Source organism: Sceloporus occidentalis, unplaced genomic scaffold (assembly GCF_023333645.1).
Source record: "Sceloporus occidentalis isolate IW3139 unplaced genomic scaffold, rSceOcc1.0.p SCAF_53, whole genome shotgun sequence".
NCBI lineage: Eukaryota > Metazoa > Chordata > Lepidosauria > Squamata > Phrynosomatidae > Sceloporus > Sceloporus occidentalis.
Window position 1 is genome coordinate 3,981,335 of NW_028317033.1, and position 23,639 is coordinate 4,004,973.

At 39.0% G+C, this 23,639-nt stretch overlaps 1 protein-coding gene across 2 annotated transcripts; it reads left to right on the forward strand.

Annotated features, from left to right (window-relative positions):
• The first annotated feature begins 275 nt into the window (after positions 1 to 275).
• LOC149288236 (kelch-like protein 6) lies at positions 276 to 21,950 on the forward strand. Of its 2 annotated transcripts, none has more exons than XM_089492067.1 (7): positions 276 to 535; positions 5,268 to 5,433; positions 9,517 to 9,970; positions 13,366 to 13,599; positions 14,593 to 14,795; positions 20,579 to 20,792; positions 21,649 to 21,950. In XM_089492067.1, exons 1-7 carry the CDS (start codon positions 276 to 278, stop codon positions 21,948 to 21,950), a joined length of 1,833 nt encoding a protein of 610 aa, XP_089348193.1. The 2 variants fall into 2 exon arrangements, with proteins under 2 accessions (XP_089348193.1, XP_089348192.1); XM_089492066.1 differs by having other exon boundaries at positions 9,517 to 9,966; positions 13,362 to 13,599.
• The last annotated feature ends 1,689 nt before the right edge of the window (positions 21,951 to 23,639 follow it).

The following is a 23,639-nucleotide window of genomic DNA, read 5'->3' on the forward strand; positions in this document are numbered from 1 at the left end:
AAGTTTTTCACACATTTTCTCTGCCGCTTTTTTCCTTAAAAAATCTACTTGGCTTGTTTTTTGTTTAGGTAACTGAAAACTATAGACAGCGGGTAAGAAATGGAACTGAACTGTTTAAGCTGCCGACTGCAGCAGTTTTAAGGTTTCCTGTTTTGCGTGTGGTAGTTGTAGATAAGTTTAGAGTCCTGGGCAGGAAATCCGTTTTTACTTGTAAAGTGTGACCTAACAGCATCTCAGGAGAAGAGGTAGAATTCTCACAACACACCACCACAACTATGGGAGAGTCTGTAGAGAAAAGCTCAGATGATTTTATTATTTCATTGAATAGTGACTGCTCCAAGGAACTGGGGGAGCTCACCGAAAACTCCAGTGGAGATAACAGAAAATTTGATGACACTGGATTTACTTTAGCTCTTCAGAATGGGCTGGAAAACCTGAGGCTTGAGAACTCCTTGACAGATGTTATTTTGTGTGTTGGAAATAATTTTTTTTCATGTCATCGTGTGGTTCTGGCGGCAGCTAGCAATTATTTCAGGTAAGAAAGACTATATCTAGACCTAACAAAATCTGGAACGAGTGCCATTGAAAAGATATTGCGGCCTGTCATTATAGAAAACACGGAATAATTAAATACCCGACAAGCATTCCATGAGTAGGAACACCAATTATCAAAGTATGAGTACCAAAATGTTATTTATTTGTGCAAAAAAAAGTAATTAGTAATTAGTAATTAGTGAACGGTTTGTTTTCATAACTGAACTTTGCCTAAATAAAAGTCTGCTTGTATTTATTGTATAGGAGCAATAGCAAGTGGGATAAGAAAATGGATTGGCTAAAAATACAGAAATTCTAAATGTTTTAAATAAAAAAATTATAACATTGAAGTTAAAAAGTAAAGAATTTCAATGATTCGACTTTGCATTTTACTGATATAACTATGAAGTATATAGGGCCTGCTCAACTCTCCACGCAGGAGAAGGTCTCTGGGGTTGGCCCTTTATAATACATAGTTGCAATGTTCCTCTCTCCTGCAATTGTATAATTTAGTGAATACACCTGTGTGTACCCACCTTATAGGATTTCACAACGGCTACCTTTTAGGATTTGTCAAATACTATATAAGACATGGTTTCAAATCTAGCCACCACCTCTAGACACATCTATAGACACCCAAACTCTAGTGCAACTTTGGAAAGGGGTGTACTAGAAAGGGCCAGTCTCACCTGGTGTTTCTTGTTATGTTATTTTAATAATTATTTTGTCTTGTCTGCCCTTTGTACAGCGCTGCAGAATCTGATGGCGCTATATAAAGCAATAAATAATAATAATAATAATAGTTATTTTGTGGATCGCTACTTGTAAACCGCAAAATATTCTCCATATAATAATTGTTTAAATACATGTATATCATAGTTTCCTTTCAAAAGAGATACAGAAGGATCACATGCTAAACAGCTTGTACTCATTTTAATATAGATAAATACTTCTTTAATGTATAGTTAAGTTTTTTAGGTGAAAGAGGCTAGGAAATTATAAGCTTACTAAAAAAGTACAACGCAAACAATCCACGTGTGTCCTTCTCACAAATACTTTGATTTTCCTTAGAGCTAATTTAATCTGAGATGACTTGAATCTCAATCGATTAGTTAATATTACACATAACTCTTCCCCGACCTGGGGACGTATGAAGTGGTATAATACATATAAAGAAGATGGACAGAAGCAGTAGAGGCTTTCTCCGATATCAACAATAAGGATTTTGCACTATAACCACCTTTCATTTCCTTGGCTTGGTCTGCTGAGATAAGACTAAGGCCGATCACCACAATACATCACCACTGAGGCGTTAGCCACAATTTAGATATACCCCATCTGAGATAACATTCTTATGTATGTCTTAAAAGACATATATATAATCAATGCATCTTGCAAAGAGCAATTATTAGAGAACTTATTAGGTTATTGGTCCTTCATCGGAAGGTTAGAGACCTATGCAATTGTTAATCGGATTCATCTAAATGTTTGATAAAATAACAAATGTGAACATAATTATGTGTTTCAATTTCTGATAGATAGCCCATTCCTTTTTGCATTAATGACCACCCCTAACTGTATTTACTTAAAAAGAAAAAGACTAATATTCCTAGTTGTTACATAGAAACATATTATTATTATTATTATTATCTTTTATTTATATAGCGCCAACAGTTTACGCAGCACTTAATACAATACATAAATTCAAGGGATATGACAAGACAAGAATTGACAGACTAAGACAAACCGATACATTTGGTGGAGAGAGCCCTGCTCGCAAGCTTACAATCTAGAGGGAAAATGGGGTGATAAACATAAGGCATAGAGAAAGGGTGAGAGGTATTGTGGGGGTATCAATGACAAGGATGTTCTAGCAGCTAAGATGGTATGCTTCTCTGAAGAAGTGGGTTTTTAGATGTTTCTTGAATGTCGGGAGGGAGGGTGAATTCTGAAGGTTCCTTGGGAGCAGATTCCAGAGATATGGGGCAGCTCGAGTGAAATCTTGTAGACGGGAAAAGGAAGAGGTGATGAGTGAGGAGGAGAGCCTTAGCCCATGGGAGGAACGTAGGGATCGAGTAGGAGAGTATTTGCTAATGAGGTCAGAAATGTACGGAGGAGCGGTATTGTGGATGGCCTTATATGTCAGTACCAGGATCTTAAATTTAATTCTAAAGGTAATCGGAAGCCAGTGGAGGGTTTCACAGAGGGGGGAAGCAGAAGAGGAGCGACGTGCAAGGAAGATGAGCCTAGCAGCGGCATTAAGGATAGACTGTAGTGGAGAGAGTCGAGACAGTGGAATGCCAACCAGAAGAGTGTTGCAGTAGTCAAGACGGGAAATGATAAGTGAATGAACCAGAGTTTTTGTGGATTCTTGGGTGAGGAATGGGCGGATACGAGAGATGTTTTTTAGGTGCAGGCGGCAGGATCTGGCGAGGGACTGAATGTGAGGGATGAAGGAGAGGTTTGAGTCAAGGATGACCCCAAGGCATCGGGCCTGGTTAGTAGGAGAGATTGTTGTGTTGTTAATGGTGATAGAGAATTCAGGTAGTGGAGTGGAGATGGAGGGAGGGAAGATAATGAGTTCCGTTTTAGAAAGATTAAGTTGCAGGTAGTGTTGTGACATTCATGAAGAAATAGTAGACAAGCAGCTGGTGATCCGGGACATGAGAGATGGAGAGAGATCAGGAGAAGACAGGTAGATTTGGGTATCATCTGCATATAGATGATACTGGAGGCCAAATGAGTTGATTAGTTTGCCAAGAGAGGAAGTATAAAGAGAGAACAGCAGAGGGCCAAGGACTGAACCTTGGGGGACACCAACCGAAAGTGGAAGGGGCGAAGATGTGTTGCCTGAGAAGTTGACAGAGAAGGAACGGTTAGACAGATATGAGGAGATCCAGGAGAGAGCTGTATCTCGAATGCCCATAGAAGCAAGTGAGTCAAGAAGAAGGTGGTGATCAACAGTATCGAAAGCAGCAGAGAGATCCAGTAGAATTAGAATAGAGTAGTGACCTTTAGCTTTGGCAGAGAGCAAGTCATTGGAGACTTTTGTTAGAGCTGTTTCAGTAGAGTGAAGAGGTTTGAAACCAGACTGTAGAGGGTCAAGGAGGGAATTAGAGAGGAAGTTAGTGAGGCGATTGTACACAATCCGTTCAAGCAGCTTAGAGGTAAAAGGAAGCAGAGAGATAGGGCGGTAGTTAGTCAAACAGACGGGGTCTGAGGAAGGATTCTTTAGAATTGGTGTGATTAGCGCATGCTTGAAGGCAGATGGTACAGATCCAGATGATAGAGAAAGATTGAATAGGTGGGTAAGTGATGGACCAAGGGATGGACATAGAGACTTTGTGAGGTGTGAAGGGATGGGGTCAAGGGGACAGGTTGTTGGGTGAGAGGAAGAAAGAAGAGTGGCTATCTCTTCTTTGGTTGTAGGGGAAAAGGCAGTTAGTATAGTAGGAGTAGAGAGGGTGGTGGTGAGTGGTGTAGGAGGGAGTTGTAAGGAAGAGAGGTCTTTTCTAATAGTCTCGATCTTCTCTTTGAAGTAGGTAGCAAGATCTTGGGCAGTGAGAGAGGTTTGTGGTGTGGGTGTGGAGGGACAGAGAAGGGAGTTGAAAGTAGAAAAAAGGCGTCGTGGGTTGCAAGAAAGAGAGGATATGAGAGTGGAGAAGTAGAGCTGTTTGGCGAGAGAGAGGGCAGAGTTGTAGGTGTGAAGCATGAATTTATAATGAGTAAAGTCTTCGCTGGATTTGGATTTTCTGAAATAACGCTCAGCCGTGCGGCAGCACTTCTGAAGAAACCGTGTGGTTTTGGTATGCCATGGTTGGCGTTTAAATTGTCGGGGGTAACTTGTAGTAATTGGAGCTATGGTGTCGAGGGATGAAGCAAGTGTGTTGTTGTAAAAAGAGGCTGCTGTGTCTGGGCAGGAAAGGGTTAACATGGAAGGTAAGAGAGGTTCGAGTGAGGCTGACAGTTGGGTAATGGTATTTTCTGGTAATGGCCTACAAGTATGAGGTGAGCGTTGTAAGTATGTCTTGTTAGGGGTTAGCACTGGAGAAAAAGATAGGAGGTGGTGGTCAGACAGAGGGAACGGGTAAATGGAGAAATCTGAAAGGGAGCATGATCTGGAGAAAACCAGATCGAGTGAGTGTCCCTCAGTGTGCGTAGGGGAATTAGTCCATTGAGAGAGACCAGAGGAAGATGTCAGGGAGAGGAGTTTGGAGCTTGCAGAGTTGTTAGATATATCTAAAGGGATGTTAAAGTCACCCAGAAACATAGAAGTTGATGGCAGATAAGAACCATTCGACCCATCTAGTCTGCTTATTTTTCTTGGTATAGAGACTCAGATCCCAATCAGTTCTTGGTCTTGTCTTAGATTTAGGAAATTATACCTATACCATGCGTATATAAAATCCCTCGTTGTATTAGCCTCTACCATGTCTGATGGTAGGCGCTTCCATTTATCTCCCACCCTCTCAGTAAAGTTAAACTTTCTTACATTAGATCTAAACCCCTGACCATCAAGTTTTAGACCTTTTGTTCTAACATTCTTCTACTTTTCTACCACTATATTACTACTGATTATATTATTCAATTATTGTTTAAAATTAGTTTACAGTCAGATTTGGGGAAAAATATCTGAAATAAAGGCAGCTTAAAGAATTTTGAACTACAACTCGCTGTATATTGTGTAAAAAATTTGGTTTTAATAAATGAAATTGTATTTTTCTGTCTCGTAGAGCTATGTTTTGCAATGAACTCAAGGAGAAATATGAAGAGAAAATTGTGATTAGAGGAGTTGATGCAGAAACCATGCAAATAATTTTGGATTATACATACACTAGCAAAGTGGTGATTACTAAACATAACGTGCAGAAAATCCTAGAAGCTGCTAGCCTTTTTCAGGTCAGTATAGTATAAATGCACTTTAAAAAAAAATACTTGAATGCTTTTTTCATTTTTTTAGCCCATAAGAATGCACATTGTAGTTATAAGATGTGCATTATCAAGCAGTATACTATACTGGAAGTGGTCATCTTGCTCACATAGGGGACCTCAAGTGAGGCAATGACCCACCTAAAATCTAGGCTTTTTGTTTAAAAAAGGGAATAAAATAACGTTAGCACAGGTCTTTGCCACAGCAGAAGCTCATTGCAGCAAGTAGGGTGAATACCTTAATGTTTTCCAGTGTGTACTGATGTTTGTTTAACCCTGTGTTTAGTGACTACCGGTATATTTGTTTTGTAGCTAATGAGTTGTGTCAACTAATATAGATATTTTCTATGCAACTTTTAATTCAGCTGCACATAATTTTAGCATAGGGGTAGCATAATTGCCCTGTTTTGTGCTACAGTGAATGTATTGGCTTGGAGAAGGTTATATTATCACTGTTATACTGATTAGTGCGTGTCTACACATGTGCAGGGTGTTTATTTTTTAGCATTCTAAGGTGTGTTACATTTCTTTAGAAGTGTCTTAAGTATTGTAGACTGGTTTTTCATAGTCTGAAATATAATGTGTCCTTTTGGGTTTCTTACTAAAAGCTGTTTTCTATTGTCACAAAGTTACTTTTTGTCCATCATTAGCACCAAGTAAGAATTAGAAGACGGCTTAGAATTAATGAATCAATTTTTGTAAAAAGCATTTGTGTCTAAAATTGTTTAAGATAACAGTATAATTCTGTCTATGGAAATATAGAAAGTTTTATGTTTTATTGCCTTTCCTATGTCCAAATAGTAAATGCCATATCGTCTATCATGTGGATTTTACTCACTAAGTGTGCCAACCATTCTAATAATGATTACCATTACTTGTCAGGAGGCAAAGGTTATACAACATTGATCCAAACACCATCTGTGATTTAAATAATTAAATCAGAGTAGAATTCTACACCAGAGAATTTGCACTTTACCCCTAGAATGGTGTAAAAACTTCAGGGTCAAAACCTGCGAGTTTGCATGTATTGGTATTGTGGAATGCCAGCACCATACCCCCATCAATTCAGGTGACCAAACCATGACACCAGGGTTGAGGGGAAGGGCAGCAGGTAAGGAATTATGGGGTACGTCCCCGAAGTGGATAGGGTAAGAGGCATGGCTACCCTCCTGCCTTACTTTAATTGCCACCTACTTGAGAGTTCCCACTAGAATGAGAGGCTTGGCAGGGGATGCAGGGACACGGCGTGGCAGCTGGCCCTTGGCTCATTCATATTTCTCAGAATTATTATTTTTTTTATCTATCACACATAACACAAATAATTTTTTATTATTTATTTATTTATTTTTATTTCTGTTAAAAAAAATAAATAACCTTGTTGTTCACCCAGAAGAAGGCAACAAAACCAGCATTGAAGCTATTTCCAATTGTGCCTTAGAAGGGGTAAAATTCCTTTTTGACTCCAAAATACAAACCTGATTTCTCCCTGGATCAACAAGCTATAACTAATCATGTTCATATAACCAATTATATAGATGACTACCCTTTTTTTTTTGCTAAAAAATCATCTATTCCATATTCAGAGGCATATATTGTATTTGATAGCACAACATCTGGTTGTAGTGAATTTCACATCTTTATTATTCTTACTGTAAAGAACCCTTTTCAATGGTTTACGTGAAAATTAACTCTGGATGGATGACCGCTTGTTCTTTGTACAGTTCCATTATTGAGTTTTATAATTTGTCAGAGAGTGACTGTTATAGTAACCATATTGTCACCATAACTTGCAAAATAATATGAAATGGGCATACACTGTTGGACTGGTTGACACAAGGGATATGAGAGAAAAGTAAACATATATGCACAGGTCTAAACATGAAACATTTCCTAATACTGTAGCTAGAAGCTGTGTCTGACTCATACAAGGAACATACAAGATGTTATGTCTGATGAATTTTACTTATCTAGCGGATGTTCTCTATGTTGGATCAACAATCCCCTAGAGCTACCTGTAACCTCCTACCATCTTCGTATCATAAACATTGTCATGGCATGCTTGAAACTGAATTATCATTTATATATAACACAATCTGTAAACATTTAGACAAAACATGAATTGAACTCTCTAGTGTAATAAGCAAATAATCATGAAATGTCCACTAAAGGCATTATCGTAGTAGATAAACAACCATTTAATACCAAAAAAATATAAAAACATGGGGAAAAAAATGTTTTTACCTAAAAAATTATGCATAACCACTACAGGAAATACAAGTATACCGAAGTATGTTATTGCTCAGTTCAGACACAGGTAGAGGTACTCTTTTGAGTCTATTCACCAAAGGAAGAGTTTAGTTTCAAGTCCCTGTGTTATGACCGGGGTTGCTGGGTTAGGCTGGAGTCTGTTTGCGGGGACAGTTTCAGGCTCAGAACTCGGCATTAGACAGACAGGTGCACCTGGTTGCAGACAGCTGTCTGCTGCAGCTTTAGGCACAATCTATATGAACAGGACTGACAGCAGCCTTGGGAACGGGCAGATGGCAGCAGGCAGACTGGGTACTAGGCAGACAGCAGCAGACAGACTGGGTAACGGGTAGACGGCAGCAGGCGGATTGGAAAATGTGCAGTCGATCAAACATGGTGCAAAGGGCCAGAGGTCAAAACCAGGAAATACACAGCAAAATCAAAAAGCATCCACAATAATGCGTGGCAAGGAAAACAATGCACCAGCAAGGGACGCTGGGAGCAACTCTGGTTATAAAGCCCATTAATTACCCTACATGCCACAGGTGTGACTGGAGCCTGACACACACTTGACAGGGACATGGGCAGGATAGGATTCCCAATGACCATAGCGCCTCCTGGTGGTGACACCAATAAGTCAACAGTGTGCCATGCTCAAGGGGCTAGTTCAATTCCTGTGGTTCGTGACACTCGGTCTACTCTATGCATTATCAAAGGGCCAACCCCAGTGATATTTTGCTGCAGGAAGATTTTCTATGCTTCTCTATATTGTATAGTAACGTTTTTTAAAGTCTTTTCAACCATTCAGTTAAACCTAACACAAAGCCAATTCAGCCCCTCTTGCTGGAGAAGCATACTAGTGTTCGCCCTTCATAACGCATACTGAATTGATTTAGTTGACACCAAAGCTGTCCTGCAAATATGCTGGCCTACTGTTACCTTAGTGAATAGACCCCTTTGTGTTCTCAGGGTAAACTTTGGAGTATATATATATATTACAGCAACGCTCTTTTCAAACATAATTTTTGAAAATCATTTCTTAATATTTTTATGCATAAGCTTGTAGTGTGAATTAATGCATGCACAAGATAAGTGTTGTGTCTCAATATCATAAATGTCAAGAAAGCTGCCTTTATAATTAGTAGTACCATCTATTGACATACCTACTATATATATATATATATATATACGGTATATATATATATATACACACAGTCTTTACAAGTCTGTGAAAATGTATCCTAATTTCCTCGTTAGATTATAATGTTTAAATAAATATTTTTTCTTACATTGCAACATTGTTCATCCAAATGCAGAGAACGATAATATAGAACCATTTAGAATTGTAAAACAATAATCTGTCTAGATCGCTGAATGTCTTAGTATTGATAATTGTATAAAAAATGTTTCTCTTGGAAAATTAATCTCTTCTTCTGGATTTCTGTCCTCCTAATACTAAACCCTCAACTTCTAAAAAAAAAACCCCATCTGTTCTTCCCAGTTTAGAGATCTCCACGCCACTGACATGACATTGTTACAATCAAAATATCTTCACAAAAGTCTTCCCTCATCTCGTGTCTCATTCACTGTCAGCCCTCTTCTCCTTCTGTACCTGTATGTATTAACAAGTGTTAATCCTATTGTCAATCTCAGATATTGTCAATTTAATGTGTGATGGTCTTTAGGATCCAATAAACTTTTTTTTAAAATAGTCTCCAACTGCAAACAATTAAGGGCTGGTATAGATAATGCTACCAAATACATGTTTGCAGGCTAATGACCTTTAACACTTTGTTTTCAATTCAGTTTATGCGTATGGTTGATGGATGTTCCAGTTTCCTAACCGAAGCTCTTAATCCAGAAAACTGTGTTGGAATTTTGAGACTCGCTGATACGCACTCTCTGGATTCTTTGAAACTACGAGTTCAGTGCTACATCATCCAGAACTTTTCTCAAGTATTAAACCATGAGGATTTTCTAGAACTACCGTCAGAAGTTCTTTATCATATTTTAAAAAGTGATGAGCTCTATGTGACTGAAGAAGCCCAGGTTTTTGAGACGGTTATAAACTGGGTTCATTACAAACAGTCCGACAGACAGGTTCTATTGCCAAAGCTTTTAGAATGTGTCCGGCTCCCCTTACTGGATCCTTGGTACCTTGTGGGCACAGTGGAAGCAAATGAATTAATTAGACAGTGTCCTGAAGTCTTCCCTCTACTGCAAGAAGCAAGAATGTATTACATGACTGGCAGTGAAGTGAGTACAAAGCTTCTCACCCTTTCTCAGTATATCCTCAGCTACAGAAGTTATTTAAAATGTTATGACCATTTGAAATTAACACTCTTTTTACTTGAACTCGTACACTGTCTCTAGCCTTTTATTACGATAAGGTACTTCTATATGCAATGCTATGTGTGAGCTACTTCATCAAAGCTTTGTGAAAGGAGTTAAGAAGAATGTATGCCTTACTTTTTATACTGAAATTGTGTTTTAGCTTTACTTGTAATTAAGCTACACTTACAGTAAAATAAGTAAGGCATCCATAATACAGATTTACAATTTTACCAAGGATAAGGTTTTGGTTTAGTAAAAGAAGCTTTTCTGTACACATAGACTGTGATTATTCAATGCATCACCTTCATATTACACACCCATCTTGTACCAGCTAACATGCAACATCACAAATAAAGTCTGGCCTTCTTCATCTGTGCAATATATCCACCACCAGAAGCTAGTTTACCTTATCTAGAATATATGGTCAGTGCTTTGTCATGAAACAGCACCATTAAGGAGGTGATCATAGGTGTGTTTGTAGGATGTTTGAGGGCTGAGGAATCACCAATCAGTACCCTCATACAGATAACTCCTGCTATCCACAGATCAGTCAGACCACAATTCGTGCAGTAAAACAAGAACCACTTTTATTACAAACACTTTATATAGCTTATATATATATATATATAGCTTATGTTCTCAATACACACAGAACCCAATCCCAAATCCCATCAACTGGGGGAGTACACAGGCAATGGATAAAGTGAGGGGATTAAATGATACAATGTGTTTTCCCCACCTGTGTTATCCCCCCTATAGTGAGGCTGCCGTCTGAGCAAACACTCCATGAGCAAACCACACACGAATCCCCAACAAAGACCTCCAAAACACCCTCACACAACGAAACACTTTGTGCAAACTGCCCCCAGACAACCCGACCCTGAGTTCCACGAAAATGTCTGTCTCTGCCAGTTATCCTGGTCCTGTCACATAAGAGATTTGGAGTTTTAAAACATTGACGTCACTATGCTGTACTGGTGAATTTTTACTGCATGAAGAGAACAAGTAAAATATTGCATTTTTCAGTTGCCAAGATGTCTTTCTTGATACATTCACTGGTTTAACTATTTATCATGCTCTTCTTTAGGAGGAGCTCACATAGGCTGGTCCTTCACCAAATACAGAACATTGAGGGAGTTGCCGCTGTCCTCAAAACGTCATAATAATAAAGAAAATAAGCAAATCCAAGCTTTTTTTTTCCTACTGCCGGAAATTTTAAAGCCCCCTTCTAGAGCCCTGCACGGGACTGCTTTTTGAATCCCGCTCCCGCTGTTTTTAATCCCGCTCCCGCAATGTGGGTGTTCCGCTCCCGCCCGCTCCCGCCCGCTCCCGCCACATTTGTGGCCAATCCCGCCCGCTCCCGCCACATTTGTGGCCAATCACGCCCGCCTCCTTACCTGATTTCCCGCGCAGTCCCGCAAGTTGTTCCCTCACAGCGTCTCTTCTCTTGCTCCGCCCAGGAACAAGGCGGAGTCACAGGAAGTGACATCACATCACGTGACTCCGCCTTGTTCCTGGGCGGAGCAAGATAGGAGACACTGTTATGGAGCAGCGAGAGGACAGCCTTGCGGGAGTGCGTGGGATTACCGGGACCCGCAGGTACAGTGCCTGACCTCCCGCTCCCGCCCGCAGCCCCAGCAAGCCCGCCCGCAAGTTCCCGTGGGACCCGCCTCCCAATGCAGTCCTCTACCCCCTTCCTCATGCCTGGCTTTCCAAGTACGGCTTGTCAGGTTGGCATCCCTGGAAAGTTATTTTCTCTTCTGTGGGACAGGCTTTGTATAGGGGCGGGCGTAGTATAGTAGGCAAGGAGCATGCAGGTGGTAGCAGCTGGGCATGGTCAAACATTCCTTTGCTGCCTAGAGAATGAAGAAACCAATCTAGAGACCAAGGGATCTATCATTCTAGGTTCTCTGCCTTGCATGGGAACTTGCCGCTTTTCACCGGGACTCTGTGTTAAAGTCTTTCATATGCCTGGTCAAGTTTTGTCCACTTTCCACCCTTAACAGTCTAAGTGGAGCTAATTATGTCCCTTAATCACAGACATACACTCTTCCTGCCCCCTATACTCCAACCCTGGGAACTTCCCCTGTATTAACATCACCGTCCACCATCATCTATAACCAAACTGTTGTTTCTCTTCCAGTAATATGTATGTTTCTGTGTGGGTGTATTTGTTTTACTGGTTTCACAATACTACAGTTCTCTAAAAAATATTGGCACTTCCCCTTTTTAGCAGGCATGATTGCATGGGGATTTACTTTAAAATGTCTAGACTTTGATAGCTTCCTCTTGTTCATAACTGAATAACTACACACCTGCTATTGAATACATAGATATAATGACAAAATAAAGATACCCATATTTCCACAAATAGATATCTTTATTTAAGTACCATAATTCTGTTCTGTAGAGGATTTCAGTACTGCACAAGATAAATCATACTGTGGTACCAGAGTATCCAACATGATCATGGGTTACCAGTGAAGATACTATACAAGGAGGAGGTCCACCATGGTCCGACAAACACCAAGCCAATCAGTGCCAGGAAAATGCTCTGAAATCAATAGTAGAGCTTTCCATGCATGTGCTTGTTGAGTAAAGGCTGAAGCTGGCTGGCGGTATGAATATCACTTGTCAGGGAATGTATTTGAATGAAAACATCTCCTACACAGGGAATGGCTGGGATTCTCCTGAATCCTCTCCATGCACTTGTAAAGGGGACACCATGAAATTTTAAGGGAACCTCTCAGCTTTCATAAGCATTAAAGGGCATATGATGACTGGCGTGCCCTTTTAATGATCAAATGTATGTATAACGCAGTGGACAGGACTGGACAGTGTATACGGAGCTTATTATAGAGTCATTGTGGTCATTCTCCTGGGCTGCAAGTTGAGGAAATAAAAGCTATTCCTTCCTGGTATTATGTTAGCAATGCTATTTTCAATGCCTTCAAACAGCTGCCAAACTGTTAATATAAACTAGATATAAATGTACACACTTGTAGATCAGATAAGAATAAAGTTTGTTTTACTGCTGCGGCGGTTGCAAAATCCTTATGATGTAACAATAGGTCACATTAAGAATTAAAAGCGGCGTGAATGCGAGATAGAGATTTTCTGTTCAGACTGTAAGCCTGTTATTTAGCTTTGTGCACATTTTCTTCATAAATAACTCATAGAGAAACCACTGCAGAATCCATTGCTATTACATTATTTCCCCTTTATAACAAAGCTGTATACTCTGATGAATGAACACAAGCTTTTCTTTTGATGTAATGCTATGTAAAGGGTGACCTTGTAACATTTTTATTTTGAAGATAGTTTCAGAGAGGACAAAACCGCGAATGCATGAGTTCCAGTCGGAAGTATTCATGATAATTGGGGGATGCACAAAAGATGAAAAATTTGTTACTGAAGTTACTTGTCTAGATCCTCTAAGAAGGAGCCGTCTAGAGGTTGCAAAACTGCCAATTTCAGAGCAAGAAAATGAGAATGAAAATAAAAAGTGGGTTGAATTTGCTTGTGTGACCTTCAAAAATGAAGTCTATATTTCAGGTGTGTATGATCAGAATAGCTTCCTTAAACCCTATGTGAACAACATACTTTATAAGGCTACTACAGTACAATACCAAGGTAAGATTAAACAGAGTACCGACCAAGGCAGAACAAGCGCCAACAGCCACCTAGGCCACCTATATGGTAGGGTCAGAACGTTGTGCCCCTGGAGGTATACAGGCTTTTTTGTATTCCTTTATATTCTAGAGATGAGGGATAAGTAGCATTCATTGTTTAAAGACCTCTGGTATGTATATACTGTACTGGTACTAAACCTCCCTTTAAAAAGATGTACACACATTATTAGTGATCATCTAATTTTAGACCAGGTTAAGGAGGCATGACCAATGCTTTTCTTGTTCTTGTTAGAGCAGGTCTGCTGATCTTGCAAATCATTGCGAAATCAGAAATATAAAGCCAATTGGAACTGGAATTAGGAAGTGTCTCTTAATTCTTATGATTTTATGCCCAAGGCAATTCAGTTTTTATAAGTAAAAAGGTAAAAAATTTAAAAAACATGAATGGTTAGTAAGCATTTTCATTCTTATATTTGTAGCAGGGCCTTTTTTCTTAGTAGACACTAGCATCTAGAGGCAGGTTTAAGAAATACATGGAATTTTCCTTGTGGTAAATTTAAACCATCTTAATAGCTGACATATTTATCTTCAATAGACTCCTTAATATGGCCTAGGAGGGTACTTAACTTTATTCAAAATATCCACTTCGGTAGATGCTATTTCCAGCTCATTGACGGTTTTTAAAGGAAATTTGTAAAATTACTTTTTATATACAAATTGCAAAGTCAATAAGTACAATATATCTTAAAAAACTGTTTCTACAAAATGATTAGTCAGTAGTATATTTTGATCCGTTTCTACCTGGCGTTTGAGATTAGATAATTCCTCTTTTGTGTCTATAATTTTAATATCCACATTGCATTAGATAAAAAGTGTATTATAATTATTTTTTTTCTAATAACTTTTCTTAATCAAGGTGGTAAAGAAACACAGCATGAATGTTGGAAATACAACTCCTCCATCAACAAATGGATTCAAATAGAGTATTTAAATGTGGGCAGATGGAGGCACAAGATGGCTGCCCTTTGTGGAAAAGTGTATGCCATAGGAGGCTTTGATGGTAGTCAAAGAATATACAGTGTCGAAGTCTATGACCCATTCCACAATTGCTGGTCAGAGGTAAGTTCATTCATTTGTAAGCACGTTAAGCTGGATGTATTTTTCCATTATGAAATAAATAATGCATTTTATTACTATAGGAGACAATGTTCAGCAGCTCTTGTTACATAGAGTACCCAAACATACCAACTGTGCACTGTAAGGTCCCGTCCAACACATCTTAAATGCACTAGGCCAGATAATATGTCATGTCTTCAAAGTACACTTTCTAGAAAGAAAGAAAAGGCAGAATTTTATTTTTTTTGCTCACCAGCATGCAATTCAACTCCCAGGGTCAAATTTGGAAAATTGACCCCTAGATGTAGTTTTGTCTAGAAATTCTGATAAAATGATAAAATATATCCATTTATGGTCAGGACAGCTTATATTCTGGATATCCCGTTAGATCACTTTTGTAAAGCTGTTTCCTATTGATCTCTATGTAGCTTTTTTGGCAGTCAGACAAATTTTATAAACGCAAACCTGTTTTTAGTCATGTAGTTGACTTGCAACCTGTACCTTTTTTCCTCCATAAACCTATATGAGCCCATATTTTAATAGAGTAATATTGTAGATTTCTAGTTCTACTTTTGCATCTTGTGTCCCCGTCACACTTTTTTCAATGCTGAAAAGTAATTCTGGCTCCTTTTTATGTCCATGGGGACAATATTTAGAACCACAGAAAAGAAGTGCACTTACTCTACTACTAGATGTGAATTTACCAGTCTAAGGAGCGAACAGCTGTTCATGCATAAACCATCCATGACTGGTTGTTTATGTTGAAGGGAAAAAGCTAAATACATCAGAACCAGCCATTTAATGTTCTAAATAGCTTTTAATACAGAAACAAAACAAGCAACATCAGAGAGTTTGTGTAAGATGTATCATCTTTGTGATGAGATATGATGCCAAATGCCTAAAAACCCATGGAAGGGAGATAAACGGTGTAGGCCTATGTTGGCTGGAGCACAGACATACTTGGCCCACCACTGGTTTATTCAGCTGGGGAGTTTTATGGAAAACAGTTAATTGGTTATTACTTTAACTTAGTTTGCTCATGGCACAAGAAGGCTTGAATTGAAAGACTGTGTCAACAGCTGACTCTGTGTATGAGTCTATTATATAATACCAATTTTATTGGTGTCTTTAAACATTAAAAAGCTTTCCATTATCAGTATTGTTGTTTGCTTTTTATACTTGACTGGTTTGTGCATCACACTGTCTCCTAAAGGCCCTTGTATATCTGGCGTGACTGTCAGTGCTGGGTTACAGCAAACAAACGCTACCATTCCCATATTTCACATTGATGTAGTCGGGTCATTGGTGTTTAAATAAGAGAGCATGGTTAAAAGTGAGTCTATATTGCTATTTGGGAATTGTTTTAACGGTAAAAAAAAATCTCATGTCGACTGATTCCAGAAGTGAATTGAAATTCCAAGGAGTCAGGGTATTATATAGAGGTTGTGTAGTTAGTGCTAGATTATGATTTTCTAATATACCAGCTAGGGCATAATTTTACCGCAGACAAAGTGTGCAGGTTCTCCTCCAAGGTTATAGCTGGCTGTTCAGGAAAAACGCTGTACCCCACACCTCCTTCATTGGTCCAGAGGAAATTTTACCATTTACTTTGTGGATATTATTACTAAAAAGAAGAAAGTATTAAGCCTATTGTTTTAATTCATATTACAAACTTGGAGTGTGGCAGAAATTCTGTCACCATGCTTCTTTTGAAAGTGGGAAATACTATTAATATGATCAGTGTGACGGGAACCGATACCCCGACTGGGTATTCCCGCCAAACAATGCTTCCTCCTTCCGAGACACCAGCAATTAATGCATTCAGCGCCAGACAGAACCAGCGTTGTGTAGAGATCGGGGGACGTTGCTGCCCTGAACTGTGGCTAGCTGAAGCTTAGCTACACAGTGTGGCTATTGTCCTGAAAAGGACAATAAAGGATCATAGCAGCCCACCCCAAGCATCAGACAACACTTTATTTGGAAAAACAGGGATATTTAAACAGTACAAGGGAATAATTTACATACAATAGACACAACAAACCACACAAAGTTCTTCATCAGGTCCTCCTTTGCACTCGGCTCAGTTTTTGCACTAAACTCTCCATTGTAGTCGATGGGGAGGATGGTAAACACGGGCGGTTTCCTGACGTCTGTCTGACACCTTCTGGATATCAGATCCAAATGCAAATACTGGCCATGGAGGTCTCTGCCCTGTAAGTCCTGACCCGCTGGAGAGTAAAACACCACACATAAAGCCCTTCCAAATTGCAGATGCCCCAAATCTGTGTCTGAGCTCCACAGTCTTTAGGTGTCTCTGGTACTTGGGGAAACTTGGCACTCTGTACCAGGGGGTTAGAAGTAGTCCCAATGGACCCCTGTGCCCACCTCCCCAAAAACAGAACCCCTTCCAAGGCCAGGGCCCATAGTCTGTAGGAAGGAGACTGGCCTTCAGGCACCTTCAGGAGCCCATGGCACGAAGGCTTCCGTGACAATAAGCATATTAAGCTTGCCGCTCTAATAGCCCTAGGCAATAGCCTACATATAGTTGTAGTTATTCCTCCTTTGGACCATCTTTATCAAAAGTCTTTCTTAAGACTATTTTTTCACTGCTTACAATACACTTTAGTTAAAGATGCTGTTCTGAACACTATATTACACTTTATAATACTACATAACATTCTCAGATAGTATTTATTTTAAGCCCGTTGCCATGTGACACACAAAGAAGTCACTGATTGGTTGCTGTTATAGGATCAACAAAGGCTAGATACTTATAATGGGGAGTGACCCGAGTGATATTGTAGGAAGAATGTATATAAAACACAAAAAAGAGAAAAGAGAGAAGAAAAAAGTGCATACATAAGTAAATCATAGACATAATACTGTTTGTTGATGTATCATTTTCAAATTCGATACATCAAGAAGTCAGTGTCTAGGAATGCATGGTCTTGTGGACCTAAGGGTCCAATAGAATCTATGATGTTTAGTTAGAAGATAGTTAGAAGAGGCTTGTTTCAAGTCATTCTGACAACATTGCATCAACAAGTTCAGGTCGGTGAAAAATCCATAAATAAAGTTGTGATTCTTCATGTTATAGAAAAAGCAGGTGTGCAGTCTGACTCATGCTCGGTAAATGCATTTAGTTACACAGATACATAGGCAAAAATGGTCAATATAATATTGTTATTCATTGACTGATCGAGGCTCTGTAAAGGTCTTTCTTTATCACCATGACATCATAAACAAATATTTTTCCGTTCTTACAACCAAATCAAGTTAATTTATTTGTGCATGTCTGTTACACAAACGTGATCAAATTTGCTTTTACTTAATAGGCAGAGGAAAGAATGTTTGAGTTCTTGGACTAGTTATCTGGAATCCTGCCCACCACAAGGTGCAGTTCAGATACATTCAACAATATTAAAGAGGATTGGGGATCTGCAGTGATAATCTATAATACACAATGTATGATACCCAAAATACAAAGCAAAACCAAATAGCGGAGAAAAAAAGCTCAGTTATGTGCAATGTCTGTATGAAGAAGATAATAAAGATAGAATGTATCATGTTTAGAGTATGTGATTTGACATGTTGTGACAGATAATAAAGATCACTAGTGACTTTGTGACTATTTGTGGCATTTTGTCAAATATTTATATACTTTATGACAGTCTACAAGTATGGACATTGTATGACACAAGTATCATAAATTGTAAGTATTTTCTTTCCATACTTCCTACATATATGGAAAACATATCAATCAATTATGTGATCATTACTTCTAATAGGAGGTACATACTGTTGGATGGAAGGTGCACTATATGAACAAAAGTAGGTGGACACAGGAAGGGCCATTTCTCTGGACTTCCTGCTTTAAGTATGCTTTTTAGTATGTTTTGTACCCTTTTTTCCCTTCTGCTTTTGCCTACCTTTTCAGTCTTTTTCCCCCCCTGTGTTCTCTTCGTTCCTCCATCTTTGGAAATTTATTTGTCCCATTTCTTTTTTCCATATCACTTGGTGACATATTTCCATTCCAACTTTGTTAATGTTGAAAATGACTATTGTAGCATAGCACGTTGTGTTCACTAATCCAAGTTTAAAAGGCTAATTAATCATTAGAATAACCTTTTGCGATTATGTTAGCACAGCGAGAAACGTCCTAGTTTTCGATGCTAAGTGACTTTTGAACGGTAGTATATACTGCGTGTCACGTACACCCGCACAGACGGCACTCACCTAAGAAGTTCTTCAGCCCAGTCTACCGCTACCAAGAGAGGAGCCCTTAGTACTAGACAAGCAGGACTTAGATGATCCCAACAGCAAGGAGGCCTAGTGCGGGCATGTAGATACAGACACGTTAAAAGGCAAGATGATGGAATAGCTCCAAGCGAAACACACAGGCAGCTCAGAACTGAAGGGGTTAATACGGACGGGAAGGTCAGGATAGCCGGGTCGATACACGGAGCAGGTAGTCGTACAATCCGAGGGTCAAGACACAAAGCGCGTAATCAGACAAACAGAACTAGTACACAAAAATCCAGGCAGAGTTACAGAATCACAATCCAGAGAGTAGTCAGGCAGGCAAAGGGTCAAAATAACGACTATCAGGAACACTGGCAACAATACTGCAAAAAGGACCACAACAGGGTGCTTGAGAGACAGATTTCCGGCTTTTTAAATCTGGCGCCAGCCAAAGGTCCCACCCCCTCAATGACATCACAGCCGTACCTCCAGCGGTCCATCATTACCGCGGCTTCAGCGGCGCGGCTTAGCTCTGTAGTGAGAGATGTTACAGAGAACATGCTATACACCTCAGCACTGTGCAGTCCCGCTCTTTGAGCATGTGTGGTCTACTGCTTTGTGGCTAAGCTGTTGTTACTCATAAAAGCATCCACTTAACAATAATAACACAGTGGACCGGAGCAGATCTAGCAGGGCATGAACTTGCATTCTATGACAGTGCCACATTTTAAACTATTCTACTGCCCATGTTTGTCTATGGAGATGGCTGCCTTTGTACTTGATGTTATACGCCGGTTAGCCATGGGTGTTGGTGAAACACCTAAACTCAATAGTTAGGAGCATTGTCCACACACTTTTGGTCATGTAGAGTACATACTGTAAGTCCTAATTTGCCCTTACCAAGCAAGTTAAAGGCCCAGGGAAGGGTATTTTCTATGCAAGTTGAATAAAGCATGGCTCGAGGGACTTGCAAATTATGTTATAGGATAAATCATCTGGAGAGCAGGGTTGGTCAGTGGGTCAACAACTTTAACCCCTTAATGACAAAGCCAAAATGCATTGTTTTCAATGGGTTTTGGGACCGCTCATTGTCCTTAAGGGGTTAAGTCCAAGCCATAATGAGAAAGCATCTAGAGAGCTGGGCTGCTACAAACTTTGTATTAAGTTAGAAAGTAGGAAAGCCACATCAACCTTGGAAAACACATCTGACATATATTTAGTACTTGGAAAGAGCAAGGATTTATGTTGATTTTGTTTACTTTTAATAAATTACTGCTACTTGTACTTTAGCTCGCTCTGACAAGACAGTTAGCAGAGTAAGCACAACACACACAATTATTTAACAAGTTTGCCACATTTATAATTTTGGCTGGAGGTGCTAAATTATCATATGACACAAAAGTCAGCAACGATAGGCTAAAGCTAAAAATTATTTTTAAAAGATTTTTATTTCATTAAAGGTGACCAACTAAAATGACACCCCGCTAAGCATTAATTGTCTGGAATTACCGCATGTTTTCCCCATTTTTTTCTTTTGTATGCAGGTCGCCCCCCTATTATATAGTGTAAGCTCCTTTGCCTCTGCAAGTTACCAGAGCAAATTGTTTGTTATCGGCGGGGGACCAAACGGGAAGCTGGCTACAGATAAAACACAGTGTTATGATCCCACGACCAATAGTTGGGGTTTGAAAGCACCAATGCCAGTGGAAGCCAAATGTATCAACGCGGTCAGTTTCTATGACCATATTTATGTTGTTGGTAAGTTTTCTGATAACAACATATGGAATTGACCAATATTAATATGGAAATATGTAGTTGCACATGTTTAGGGTTTTTCAGGTGTTTTCAATTGTTGGAAATGTAACAAGGAATTGCAGAATGGGTATTTAATCACCATGAAAAGTTTCAAATGTTGTGTAACACTGGAGTGAATGATAGAAAATGCTGTCAATAGATCTTGATAGATTTTTCACTACTGATCTATAAACTAACAGTCTCAGACTTCACAATCTAAATGGATTCCATAGGGTGAGTTGGCAACACTGAAAGCCTTAGTTTTGATAGAACCAATACCTTGGCTGCTGACCATCTTTAAAAGCTGATCATGGTATTGACATTTTCCATTCCTAAATAACATAATCCTGAAGAGACACTGGGAATTTTTTCAATGTACTCCATTGAAAGTAATAGTCATCTTGGTAGAATTCTGGCTTTAATAAAATGTTACCTTCAACCTTGCAATTAGACTTGTGCACATTGACCAAAAAATAAATAAATGTATTTTTCGGAAAACTGAGCTTGCGGAAAGGAGACAGGAACATGGAAGCGGTAGGGAGAGATTGAGACACAGTGTGAGAGAAAGTGTGGGAGAGAGTGTGAAAGCATGAGTGAAAAAACAACAAAATCCAAATAAAAGTTTGAAACTCTCTGCTTCTTTTATGTTTATTCTGTTGGGGTCTCTACACATTAATAAAACTTTCGTATAAAAAAGGAACATTTGTTAGGGTCCAAATGCACATGTCTACTAGCAATTAAAGAATTTTCGTTCTGTTGGAAGATGTTAGACCGGTTATGCTGAACTTTTGTTTTAACTTTGTACTTTTTATTTTTCTAGGTGGTGCAATGAAAGCTTTGTACTCCTACAGCCCTCTTGAAGACACCTGGTGCCTTGTCACAAAGTTTAGCCATGAGCGAGCAAGCTGTGGGATAGCAGCATGCTGTAATAAAATATTTATAACAGGTGGCCGAGATGAAAAAAACGAGGTCATTGCAACTGTCTTGTGCTGGAATACAGAGACTGAGAAACTGACAGAAGAGTGTGTTCTTCCCCGAGGTGTCTCCCACCACAGCAGCGTTACAATAAGGAAGTCATACACTCACATCCGTAGGGTCATCCCTGGCGCCGTCTCTGTCTGAGCCTCATCTAACCTGAAAGAATCTAGCAGGCAGCTTTCATCGGCCAAATTCAGCAGCCCAAAAAGTGATTGACCGGGTTGAAGAAGAGCACAAAAAGGATCTAATGAGCTTAGGTATGCTGTGAATTTTGTGAGCCACCTTCAGAGCACACCAAGTGACCATCACTCCTCTGACCCTTTCCAGACCCAAAACTAATTTAAGAAGTTCAGAAAAATATTAGAAATATATTTATTAAATAATAGGAATCAGCTATTGTTGTTCTACTGATGGATCCAACATAAAGCTAAAACAATGAAAATGTAATGTATAAATGAACAAAATGCACAAACTATAACAATACATGAAAGAACATGTTTAATGTGAATCTCTCCTCAGAAATCTGCTTGATTACATTTGATTTTACAACTAGGGTAATGCAGATGGGAATTCTAAATGGGAATGGTTTTTAACTTATGTATTTTTGTAATAAAACTATATATTAGAGTGAGCCTGCAATGCTTATCTACCCTCTCCTCATCTTCTAATTTACTTTACAAGATCGACACCTTATACTCATCGACAGTTAATTCTATGGACCTATGACCATTAATGTGCAAAAAAGGCACTTTCATTATGGATGCAGGATCCATTTTACCAGGTCAGGACAAAGATCAGATCAAAGGCGTTTTTTGGATTTATATCGAGCTTTAAGTGCATACTACAGGGTTTTTACACAAAACCCTGTACATTGTGAAACAATGGTCCTGGAGAGACAACCCTGGCCTCAATGGCTTATTGTTTAAACTTATATGTGGAGAACAACCCCAGTGCATACACGAGAGCTCATGGATGATAATCTAAGAGTAGTGTCTGCTTGTGATTTACTAAAACATGGTAACAAAGGTGTTCCCCTTGCCTATTTTAACCAAAGCAAATTAGGGTGAGTTAAGGGATAAGAAGTATTTAATAGTCCAAAAGAGTACACAGTGAACTGATGTTACATACAATAGGATGTCTTGTTGAGTGCTTTAATTCACCTTCAATATAACTCCCCCAATGTGACTAATGCGTAGAGTGCTAAGATAACGGACAAACAGGTGTTTGTGTCTGCAGTTATTATAATGTAAATACGGAGTATTTTTATTGCAGTGAAACATGCACAATGGATATTACAGTGTGTACAAAGTGAGATAGATGGGACCTGATTTGGTTAACCAGTTTACCTATTATTAAGAACTTTGTACATGATGTTTCCTACCATATTAATTTCAAGGAAGTGTGTCATTGCTTTAACACAGAGATACAGAAATTAAAGGGCAGTACTTTCCATCAAGGTTCCATTAAAACACATATGCTGCAAAGCACTTTTAAACTTATTGTGTGCATTAGTCATATGAATCATGCAAAATATTATTTTTAAGAGTTTGATCTGTATTCAGGGAATTTAACCTATGACACACAGGTAAAAATAACACAAACTGTGAAGGTCGATATTCTTCAAGTCATTGTAACATGCAAAAGGGAAAGCTACAGATTGGTAAACTCTGAGAATCTGAAAAAATATCAGGTTATAATAAATAATCATTTAACAGGGGGCAAAATGTGTTTAAATATGGCTAGCGTCATATAGATGTAGAATTGAGCTTTTAAAGCTGCATATTATTTTTTAAATAGTTAAAGGTTTTGGAAGTGGAATTGATCTCCCATGTG